The 12,266-nt window shown below is 37.5% G+C and overlaps 1 protein-coding gene across 3 annotated transcripts; it reads left to right on the plus strand.

Moving 5' to 3' along the window:
* Nucleotides 1-150: 150 nt before the first annotated feature.
* LOC122622907 (protein yellow) lies at nucleotides 151-12,149 on the plus strand. Of its 3 annotated transcripts, none has more exons than XM_043801600.1 (3): nucleotides 151-224; nucleotides 10,249-10,883; nucleotides 11,616-12,139. In XM_043801600.1, exons 1-3 carry the CDS (start codon nucleotides 206-208, stop codon nucleotides 12,102-12,104), a joined length of 1,143 nt encoding a protein of 380 aa, XP_043657535.1. In that variant the 5' UTR covers nucleotides 151-205; the 3' UTR covers nucleotides 12,105-12,139. The 3 variants fall into 3 exon arrangements, with proteins under 3 accessions (XP_043657535.1, XP_043657534.1, XP_043657536.1); XM_043801599.1 differs by lacking the exon at nucleotides 151-224 and adding an exon at nucleotides 3,756-4,109 and having other exon boundaries at nucleotides 10,217-10,883; nucleotides 11,616-12,149; XM_043801601.1 differs by lacking the exon at nucleotides 151-224 and adding an exon at nucleotides 4,091-4,109.
* The last annotated feature ends 117 nt before the right edge of the window (nucleotides 12,150-12,266 follow it).

The raw sequence follows: 12,266 nt of genomic DNA on the forward strand, positions 1-12,266 counted from the left end.
AAATAAAGAACGTTTGTGTGCATACGCTATCTGGAATTATCTCAGTCACTTAGCACCGCACATATGCATGTTTATGTATGCTTGTACATATGAACATTTAAGAGCAAATATACAATTTTAGAACAAAGACGATTTCCGACTGAACCGCGTGTGGGCGCCAAGGCCAGTTTTCTATACATATGTGTGTATACATGTAGTAAAACATATGCTCTTGTTACACGTATGTACGTATATAAATTTGATTTTTTTAAAAATGGCTTGCTGCTATATTTTGTTATATTAAACACATTGGTAACCCTGTCTTCAAAGTTTGGAACCATTTGATCAAAGTGATTTATTGGAACTCTATCCTTCTGTCCGTCCGCTCTTTTAATTTGGATTTTTTATTATTTCAAATTTTATAGCATGCTCTATAAAAATCTAGTGAAATATTTTACTGTACGGAAGTGCGATGGAGAAATTTCAACACTAACAGTTTTTGGCGGTTTGTGATCGATAGAGTAGGCGTGGCTAAACGATTTTTAGCAAATCGATAGAAATGTACATGCCTAAAACAAAATTAAACATCAAAATATTTTTCAAAACTGTGCGCGTGGCAGTTTTGGGCGTGGTAGGCGTAGCAACATGAATCAACAAATTTGCCCTGCGTCTATGTATGTCTCTGGAGTCAGCATCTCAACTTTCTAACCTTTATAGTTCCTGAGATCTCCACGTGCATACGGACGGACAGACAGACGGACAGACGGACGGACAGACGGACATTGTCAGATCGACTCGGCTATTGATCCCGATCAAGAATATATATATTTTATATGGTCGGAAACGCTTTATTTTGCCTGTCACATACTTTTCAACGAATCTAGTAACGGGTATAATCATTGGAATTACGAAAAACCTGCTATCCTTCAACAAAAATGGAGACAAGGAGATCGGACTGATTGGACCAAAACGTATTATCAATGGATAAAGGAAGAAGGCCTACAAAATGTCATAAACTAATTTAAGAAGTAACATAATAAATATTATTTCCATACATTAATCTATATATAACTCCAGAACGCATGAGCCGATTTCAACGTTGCATTCGTTGGAAAAGTCTCGGGCTCCGTTAGGACAGGAGCAAAGAAAATTCTGGAAAAAGTCAAAAGAAAAGCTGGGAAAACCGTTTTTTACATGCAGCGCCATTTCTAAAACATAGGATGTCATTCTTCTCTGCTCATTTCGTTTTTTTTAATTCATGAGACAAACTTTATTTGGTTCATAAATAAATTGTAACAGCTGGCATTTGTTTTTGAGGTTGTAAGTTGAATTGTGTTAATTATGTGTATCGTACGTTTGAGGTTAAACTCACCACTTCGACCTTCTCCTCATCCTCCTTCTTCTTCATCAATTAGAAGATACACGAGCCGAACGCAATAAAGCAAGAAGACTAAAGCCTCAACAATCACGCAGGTTTTCAGAAGAAGGAAGAAGAAAAAGGTAGAGGAAGAAGAAAGAGGATGAAGAAGAAAAAAAAGGATGAAGAAGAAGAAGGAAGAGGAGGAAGACGAAGAAGGAAGAAGAAGAAGGCGGATTAAGAAGATGGAGGAGGAAGAAGAAGAAGGATTAAGAAGATGGAATAAGGAGCATGAAAAAGTCAGAAGAAGAAGGAAGAAGGAGGAGGAAGAAGGAGGAAGCGGTGGAAGACGAAGGAGGAGGAGGAAGACGAAGAGGGATAAAACGGTGAATTTAACCTCAAATGCACGATCACATCATTTACACAGTTCAACTTACCACTTTATTGAATCTAAAATTTCATTGATTTAAGCTGCAGCGCCATTTCTGAAATATAGGATGTCATTTTTCTCTGGTCAGTTAGTTCTAGAGTGCTATTCTCTTTCATTCAATTTTATGCTTTTGGGAATCAAATTGGATATTTTATTCCACGTGCACCGTTAGCGGATCAGGTCAATGCGTGCTTGAAGTATTATTTCCTGTGGCGATATGTCCAAAAATTGACATTGAACATAAACATGCGTATTTAATTGCACAATGATCAATCTGCAGAGCGGTTTTCGAAGCAATTATTAGAAATCGGAAGTGGCAAAGTTCCAAATACAAATGGCTTGATCACTTTGCCAAACAATTTTTGTACAATTCTACAATCTAAAGGCGAATTAATAGAAAGCGTTTTTACAAATATAATTCAAAATCACAGAAATCACGATTGGTTGACAGAACGAGCAATATTGTCACCAAAAAATGTACATGTCAATGAAATCAATTTTCACATTCAAGAAAAATTGCCAGGCGCACTGACATCATATAAATCTTTTAATAGCGCAATGAAAGAAGATGATGCAGTGAATTATCCAGTTGAATTTTTAAATTCCCTAGAACCGCCTGGTATGCCACCGCATTTTTATACCCGTTACTCGTAGAGTAAAAGGGTATACTAGATTCGTTGAAAAGTATGTAACAGGCAGAAAGAGGCGTTTCCGACCACATAAAGTATATATATTCTTGATCAGGATCAATAGCCGAGTCGATTTGGCCATGTCCGTCTGTCCGTCTGTCTGTCCGTCCGTATGAACGTCGAGATCTCAGGAACTATAAAAGCTAGAAAGTTGAGAATAAGCATACAAACTCCAGAGACATAGACGCAGCGCAAGTTTGTCGATTCATGTTGCCACGCCCACTCTAACGCCCACAAACCGCCTAAAACTGCCACGCCCACACTTTTGAAAAAGGTTTTGATATTTTTTAATTTTTGTATTTGTCTTGTAAATTTCTATCGATTTGCCAAAAAACTTTTTGCCACGCCCACTCTAACGCCCACAAACCGCCCAAAGCTGCCACGCCCAACCTTTTGAAAAATGTTTTGATATTTTTTCATTTTTATATTGATCTAGTAAATTTCTATCGATTTGTCAAAAAACTTTTTGCCACGCCCACTCTAACGCTCACAAACCGCCAAAAACTGTCAGTGTTGAAGACTCTCCTGCGCACTTTCAGCATCTGAGTAACGGGTATCAGATAGTCGGGGAACTCGACTATAGCGTTCTCTCTTGTTTGAACCTAAAAATCGGCTCATCAATTATTTTACTACGGAATTTAAATGCACCAAAATTGTGCCATGGCACAAGATTGGTTGTAAAAAAATGTATGCCGAATTTAATTGAAGCCACGATATTGACTGGAAAAGCGAAAGGAGAAATGGTGCTCATACCGCGTATTCCGTTGATACCAATATTGAAACTTACATTAAAACTAAAGGAAACAAGAAAGAACGCTATATTCGACTTCCTAGACTATGAGAAATCCGTTACTCAGCTATCCGAAAATTTAAAATTTAAAAATCTTTTAAATGTGTGGGCGTGCTTGTTTTGAGCTGTTGGCGATCGTGGCCAAAATGTTAAAACAGTACTAAGGATTTAATTTTATATTTTTTTCATGTTTTTACTTGTTTGATCAAATCTAACGATATGCCGAAAAAAATTTTAAGATTTCCCACTCCCACTAGTTGAGTTACGTGTATCTGATAGTGGGTGTAAGGTGAAAGTGAAATTCGATCACTGTTATTAAATGCACTGCACAGTAAACAAGTTCAATATTTTGTTATTTAAGATTTTACTACAGGTTTAAACCAATTGTGCAACAAAATGACAATCAAAAATTAATTCGGCTGGTAAAGATCAAGACAACATATTGATACATATATATATAATTGAACAAGCTTTTGCTCTTACAAAAAAGCTCTGACGTGCATCAAAAACCTGTAAAACAGATCTTTAACAAAGAAAATATCAGTCTTTAAACGTTGGTAGATCTGGTCGACTGGATCCATAGATTAAATCGAATTTTTGGGAATTGTTTAAGTTTTATGCAGTTACTATGCACTTCAGGACAATTTTTAATATAATTACGCAGTTGGTTTTTTTATTGAAAACTTCAAATGGAAACTTAAGTGTTCAACCAGTTTTTCAACCACTTTATGACTATGAATATACTTCGCAGTCGTTTCGGCAGAACTTACAGAGTGAAAGTCAATTCGAGACTGTTTATGAATGGAAATATTTGGATTTCCTATATTCAACTTTTGTACAACGCCAACAATCTATTTTAAATGGGTAACGAAACAGTTAATTTGCTTATAATAACAAATATTAAAGTTAAACATTAATTGGAAAATAATTCAATAATAATAGATGACAAAAGAATTTAGTTCAAAATAATGCAAAAAAACTGACCTAATTTAAATTTAAAACGTTTGAAAAGTCACAACATATAAATATCTTGCTCTAAACCAAAATTCCAGTTAATAACAAGAGAGAACGCCATAGTCGAGTTCCCCGACTATCTGATACCCGTTACTCAGCTAGTGGAAGTGCGAAGGAGAAATTTCAACACTGACAGTTGTTGGCGGTTTAGCGTTAGAGTGGGCGTGGCAAAAAGTTTTTTGACAAATCAATAGAAATTTTCAAGAATTCAAAAATGAAAATATATCAAAACATTTTTCAAAAGTGTGGGCGTGGCAGCTTTGGGCGGCTTGTGGGCGTTAAAGTTGGCGTGGCAAATCGATAGAAATTTACAAGACTAATACAAAAATGAAAAAATATTAAAACATTTTTCAAAAGTGTGTGCGTGGCAGTTTTGGGCGGTTTGTGGGCGTTAGAGTGGGCGTGGCAACATGAATCGAAAAACTTGCGCTGCTACTATGTCTCTGGAGTCTGTATGCTTAATCTGAACTTTCTAGCTTTTGTAGTTCTTGAGATCTCGACGTTCATATATACTTTATAAGGTCGGAAACGCTTCCTTCTGGCTGTTACATACTTTTCAACGAATCTAGTATACCCTTTTACTCTACGAGTAACGGGTATAACAAGAGAACGCTATAGTCGAGTTCCCCGACTATCTGATACCCGTTACTCAGCTAGTGGAAGTGCGAAGGAGCCTTCAGCACTGACAGTTTGTGGGCGTTAGAGTGATCGTGGCAAAAAGTTTTTTTCGCAAATCGTTAGAAACTTACATAACTAATAAAAAAATGAAAAAATATTAAAATATTTTTCAAAAGTGTGTGCGTGGCAGTTTTGGGCGGTTTGTGGGCGTTAGAGTGGGCGTGGCAAAACTTGCGCTGCGTCTATGTCTCTGGAGTCTGTATGCTTAATATCAACTTTTTACCTTCTGTAGTTCCTGAGATCTCGACGTTCATACAGATCGGATCGGATTTCAACGAATCTAGTATACCCTTTTACTCTACGAGTAACAGGTAAAAAAACTTTGCAAAAAAGAAAATAATTTACGCTTTTAAATAACCATGTTTAAACAATAAATATAATTCCTTTCATGTGACCAGATAGGTAAAATTTATCTTTAGCTTATGAGAATTTTCCCAACAAATTAAGAATAAAACAAGAGAGAACGCTATAGTCGAGTTCCCCGACTATCTGATACCCGTTACTCAGCTAGTGGAAGTGCGAAGGCGAGTCTTCAACACTGACAGTTTTTTTCGGTTTAAGGGCGTTAGAGTGGGCGTGGCAAAAAGTTTTTTGGCAAATCGATAGAACATTTTTCAAAATTGTGGGCGTGGCAGCTTTGGGCGGTTTGTGGGCGTTAGAGTGGGCGTGGCAAAAAGTTTTTTGGCAAATCGATAGAAATTTACAAGACTAATACAAAAATGAAAAAATATTAAAACATTTTTCAAAAGTGTGGGCGTGGCAGTTTTATGCGGTTTGTGGGCGTTAGGGTGGGCGTGGCAACATGAATCAACAAACTTGCGCTGCGTCTATGTCTCTGGAGTCCGTATGTTTAATCTCAACTTTCTAGCTTTTGTAGTTCCTGAGATCTCGACGTTCATACGGACAGACGGACGGACAGACGGACGGACATGGCCAGATCGACTCGGCTACTGATCCTGATCAAGAATATATATACTTTATATGGTCGGAAACGCTTCCTTCTGCCTGTTACATACTTTTCAACGAATCTAGTATACCCTTTTACTCTACGAGTAACGGGTATAATTAGAGAGAACGCTATAGTCGAGTTCCTCGCCTATGTGATACCCGTTACTCAGCTAGTGGAAGTGCGAAGGAACTTCAAAACTGACAGTTTTTGGCGGTTTGGACGCGGCGTTAGAGTGGACGTCGTAAACAATTTTGTGCAAAAAAAAAATTGAAAAAATATCAAAATATTTTTCAAAAGTGTGGGCGTGGTAGTTTTGGGCGTTAGGGTGGGCGTAGCAAAAAGTTTTTTGGCAAATCGAAATTTAAAAGTCTAATAAGAAGCAGCTTTGACGATTTGTGGGCGTTACGGTAAGTGGTCTTGTACGTTTCTATCGATTTACAGAGAAACTTATTGCGACGCCCACAAAATGCCAAAAACTGTTACGCCCACAACAACACTTTATCATTAAAAATAAAAATTTTTCATTAAAAATTGTTTTCCCAATTTCTACCGATATCCAGAAAATGTTGAAATTTCTCCTTCGCATTTCCACTAGCTGAGTTACGGGTATCAGATAGTAGACGAACTCGACTGGACGCGGTCTCTCTTGATTTTTTAAAATATTCTGTACTCTTATATTTATGTATACTTTGATTTCTCGACTCTTCATCTGAATGACCAACATGGTCATATCTTGCTGAAGGACGTTTTGGGAAATTCCAACTTAAAATGTCAGTTCCTTTGAAATGTTTGAAACGTGCGTGTAATGCTCCACCGTTTCATCCGCGCAGTTTTTACATAAGTTGTAGTGTGGGACGTTGTACCTGGCGGACGTATGGGCTATGGTACAGGTCCCCGTTATGTGTTCTTCAGGCAATCGGTTATTAAAAGAACAAGGTCATTCGCATAGGCTTAACTCTACATGAATTGTGTCGGACCTTAATCAGAAGGGGTTTCGGGCCAAGATTGCACCAGATAGGAGAGATGACATCTTCTTAAAGTATGCGCTGAGTGACATTTTTTTACCCGTCATAGAGTAAAAGGGTATACTGGATTCGTTGAAAAGTATGTAACAGGCAGAAGGAAGCGTTTCCGACCATATAAAGTATATATGTATATTCTTGATCAGGATCAATAGCCGAGTCGATCTGGCTATGTCCGTCTGTCCGTCCGTATGGACGTCGAGATCTCAGGAACTATAAAAGCTAGTTGAGATTAAACATACAGACTCCAGAGACATAGACGCAGCGCAAGTTTGTTGATTCATGTTGCCACGCCCACAAACCGGCAAAAACTGCCACGCCCGCACTTTTGAATAATGTTTTGATATTTTTTCATTTTTGTATTAGACTTGTAAATTTCTATCGATTTGCCAAATCAAATTTTGGCACACCCACTTTAACGCCCACAAACCGCCCAAAACTGCCAGGCCTACACTTTTGAAAAATGTTTTGACTTTTGTAATTTTTGTATTAGACTTGTAAATTTCGATCGATTTGCGAAAAAACTTTTTGCCACGGCCACAAACCGCCATAAACTGTCAGTGTTAAAGACTCTCCTCCGCACTTCCACTAGCTGAGTAACGGGTATCAAATAGTTGGGGAACTCGACTATAGCGTTCTCTCTTGTTTTTTTTGATATAGTTTTGGCTCCTGGTGAAGTACTCGTGTTCTTTGTCTTCCTCATGTTCAAAGGTCTCTTGGATGACGGCTATTCAGTCTTCGCCTCATCGGGTTAGCCAGTGAAGACGTTTTAGATGTTGGTGTGGGCCTGAAGCCGATCGTTGTACCGACTTGAACGGTAAAACCGATAAAGACCGAAATTGAGCCCAATTTGACTCATGGTTGGTTTGGATGACCGGGGAGAAGGCCAGAGATTACTTCTGCAGTTCCTAGCGCAGGTTAAGATATTAGACCAGTGATGTCCGTTATTATGGACATCAACATTTTGTCAAACTGAGTTATGAGGACAGATCGTTGCCATTGCTGATTGTAGCTGTGACGAATTTGGTTGTTGAAGTTGAGGACCTTTATGTTGCTGTTGCCTTGGGTTTGTGTCCTGGATTGTTTGTTGCGTCTGCCGATTGCGATCCCTTTGTCGGCTTTGCTGGTTATGCTTCCGGTTCCTAATTCCTAGTGGAGAAAATTCTTGCTGATGCAGGTGACTTGTTCATTGCTGCTAACTTGCTTGCTGAGTGTGTATAGAACCACTGGGAGAACCACGATGGGATGTAGCTCCTTTACGTCGACTTTCTGTCTGCTGGTAGATAGCCTACATTCGTGGGCAGTCTTTAATGGCATGTTTATGGCAGTAATTTTTTGTGTGCTTAAAGGATTGGCACCGATGGCATTGCACGATGTCGTTCTTTTTGTGTGAAAGTTCAAAGCGAATCCGTTGGCGACAGAGCGTCTTAAGCCCACGTATTTTCTTATTGTTGGCAGCGAACTCTAATTCAAAGACTAGATTCACGAGCTTTGTTTTGTCGAAACGGCTTCTGGGCTTATTTATAAACCGCACTATGTGGCCAAGTGGGGTAATGCTCTTCTTAATGTCCTCATCCGGGACGGAGGGATGTACATCTCGGATGACTATGCGGTAGTATCTTTACTCTTTGAGTTGCTATGTATGAAATGGTAGCTTGAATCTAATCGTCGCATGTTGTTCTTGACACGTGGGGTCCAAAAGTCGTCGTCATCTTGCTCAGACTCTTGAGCTGTAATGAGTCGAGCATTGTTAGAGGACGATGCAAAAGGACTTAAAGCATCTCTCATTTTCGTTTTGGCCGCAGCTACATCAGCTCCAATTTAGACCTTTTGAAGGGTTTTAAAGTTTTGCCACAGCATTAACGACTTCAAGGTCACAGTGTTTCCCTGTGGATATGCTCCACTAAGGCGCAGTTGATAAGTTTACTATAATATCAATTTTCTTTTTTAATGCAAAAATTGAGTTCAGCGGTTGTTGTGATTTGCAACCACAGCCATTTAAATTGCTTCTTATCCGTTTTATTTTTCCTTTATTTCGAGTAGGGCATAACTAACGAAGAACGGAATCATTGACATCGCAACTTTAGTTTCCCAAATAACAAAAAACAAGATTTTTGCCACGCACTTCACGAAAGCATGATCGAACAAATTAACAAAATGAACATTCGTTGATTCGGTTTAAATTTATCAAAATCGGAATATCGCAATGTTTTTTTCAGATTTTTGTACTTGCTTAACAATATGTATTTACGCTCTTACGATACGGACATTATCTAACGAAGTCCAAAAGTACTGCATAGGTAGCAGGATCCACGCTCCCCTTTCTGACTAGAACATTCTTTAGCTTAGCCAAACTCAAATGAAAAACCTTTGATATGTTCTCAGTTGACAGAGGTGACAGAATCTTTTCGAGAAGATCCGAGACTTCAATGTTATTAAGTTTGGTAGCATGACTTTTCCTTAAAATTTGAATATATCTCAGCAATAATTATTCGTAATAGTAACATACTTACCACCAATTTGGAATCTCTGCCAAAACATTTTTATACCCGTTACTCGTAGAGTAAAAGGGTATACTAGATATATAAAGTATATATATTCTTGATCAGGATCAACAATAGCCGAGTCGATCTGGCCATGTCCGTCTGTCCGTCCGTCTGTCCGTCTGTCTGTCCGTATGAACGTCGAGATCTCAGAAACTACAAAAGGTAGAAAGTTGAGATTAAGCATACTGACTCCAGAGACATAGACGCAGCGCAAGTTTGTCGATTCATGTTGCCACGCCCACTCTAACGCCCACAAACCGCTCAAAGCTGCTACGCCCACACTTTTGAAAAATGTTTTGATATTTTTTCATTTTTGGATTAGTCTTGTGAATTTCTATTGATTTGCCAAAAAACTTTTTGCCACGCCCACTCTAGCGCCCACAAACCGCCAAAAACTGTCAGTGCTGAAGACTCCTTCGCACTTTCACTAGATGAGTAACGGGTATCAGATAGTCGGGAAACTCGACTATAGCGTTCTCTCTTGTTTTAGTTGAAGAACTACGAATTGGCTTAAATAATTGACGGGTACTGTGAGTGAAAAAGTGACTCACCTTATGTTATATTACATTAACTTTACTCCTGTTACGTTAAGTAAAAGTGTATACTAGATTCGTTAAATAGTTACATGCAGAAGTGTTCCGACCATATATAGGTCTAGAAACAAAACATTTTGAAAAATGTTTTGATATTTTTATATTAGTCATGGACATTTTTCTTGATTTTCCATTTAAACAAATTGACTTAATCTATTAATATTTACAGAGACTTTGTATCAAAAAATAATTTACCTTTAGGCATTGATGTCCATAATAACCGCCTGTTTGTTACAACTCCTCGTTGGAAAAATGGTGTACCTGCTAGTTTAGGTACACTGCCGCTTCCTCCAAAAGAGTCCAGTCCAGCAATTAAGCCCTATCCAAGCTGGGAGGCTCATGGAAACCCAAACAAACCTGACTGCTCGAAACTAATGTCAGTTTATCGAACAGCTGTAGATAAGTGTAATCGAATTTGGCTTATTGATTCTGGAGTTGTCAATGCTACAATTAACTTAAATCAGATCTGCCCACCAAAGATTGTTGTTTATGATCTTAAAAGTGATAAATTGATTGTTCGGTACAATTTGGAAGCTTCTCATGTGATGCAAGATTCGTTGTACTCCAATATTGTTGTGGATATTGTAGAAGATTGCGATGATGCGCATGCTATCGTATCGGATGTATGGAGATTCGGCCTTGTTGTTTACAGTCTATCTAAAAACCGAAGCTGGCGTGTGACTAACTATAACTTTTATCCGGATCCAATTGCTTCAGATTTTAATGTTTACGGATTAAATTTTCAATGGATGGATGGTGTTTTTGGAATGAGTATATATTACAATAAGAAAATAATGCAACGCGTTCTTTATTTTCATCCAATGGCAAGTTTTAAGGTGAGTATAAGGGTACGACAAGAAATAACGATCACTAACGATTTTAGTCAGTTTGCATCGCAGTAAAGAATATTTTGCAACCCAATAAAGTATATATGATTTAGATCAGTATAATAAGCCGAGTTGTCCAACTGTCCGTTTCTACGCAAATTATCTTGACTATTTGTAATAATAAAAAACAACAATAAACAATTACAACAATACAATTTCATCATATTTAGTGTCTATGGTGCACCCTGGTATTAGCTCCTTTGAGCAAGGCTGCAATTATCTTATTTCGTTTGCATTACAATCACGAAGCGGTGACTTAAATGCCATATCTGCAGTAACCACATCCAGCCAGATGAGAAATTTAAAAATAAATGCACTTCCACTCAGCTTTTTATTGTCTAAATAACGGCTCACCAATTTACTCCCAAAATCCACCCCAAGGTCCAGCATTTGACGTCGCTCTTACTTAAGGTACTAATCTTTAAATTGGACTCTATAAATTCTAAATCTTAAAATATAAAACACATTTCAATTTTAATTTAAGTAGACCAATGATCTGCAGCTTCACATACCTTTTACGGTCTGAAAACGCTTCCGTCTTAATGTCCCATTTATTAACGAAACTAGCAAGGCCTTACACTCTACGAGCATCAGGAATAATAAATAATTATGATAATGATTTTTCTTTAAAACATTTTAATAAAAATATTAATTAGCCAAAATTCTTAATATTTCATCTAGGAGTTTATGGTGCCTTTGAATCTCTTGTTAAACGAAACTGTTTGGCAATCGAATAATCAAGAATACGCAAAATACTTTATTTCGATTGGAGACCGAGGGTATAATTCTCAATCATCTACCTCTGGAGTCACCAGGAATGGCATTATGTTTTTTACACAAGTTCATCAGGATGCTATTGGATGCTGGGATACATCAAAACCATACACTCGAGCGCATTTGGAAAAATTTCTTAATTTGGAAAACTCAAATCTTATTCAATTTCCAAATGATTTAAAAGTAGACAAAGAGGAAGAGCAAAGTGTGTGGCTTATAAGTAACCGACTACCACTCTTTCTATACAGCAATCTAGACTATGGAGAAGTAAATTTTCGAATTTTAAAGGCGAATGTGAATAAGATTATAGGAAATAGTATTTGTAATCCGGATAATAGTTACATAAATAAATCAAAATCCGCTTTTGTGTTAATAGAAGAAGGACAATGTTATTGAGAACTATGTTAAATAAACTAATGCACAAAAAAATTTGCAAATGTTTGAACTGCTTTGTGGAAATACCCTTTTCGATATTGCTCACTTCTGCACGCTAAAGATGGTAACACTTATTATAATTGTAATTTGTGGTTATTAATATTTATATATTGATAGACAATT

The sequence above is a fragment of the Drosophila teissieri genome, chromosome 4, assembly GCF_016746235.2.
Source record: "Drosophila teissieri strain GT53w chromosome 4, Prin_Dtei_1.1, whole genome shotgun sequence".
Classification (NCBI taxonomy): domain Eukaryota; kingdom Metazoa; phylum Arthropoda; class Insecta; order Diptera; family Drosophilidae; genus Drosophila; species Drosophila teissieri.

Bases quoted from the DNA above. Each gene is read 5' to 3' on its own strand.
- LOC122622907 (XM_043801599.1), top strand. From the start codon at position 3,874: ATGCACTTCAGGACAATTTTTAATATAATTACGCAGTTGGTTTTTTTA. The intron at 4,110-10,216 runs GTAACGAAACAG...TAATATTTACAG, and splicing joins CAACAATCTATTTTAAATGG to AGACTTTGTATCAAAAAATA. The intron at 10,884-11,615 runs GTGAGTATAAGG...TATTTCATCTAG, and splicing joins ATCCAATGGCAAGTTTTAAG to GAGTTTATGGTGCCTTTGAA.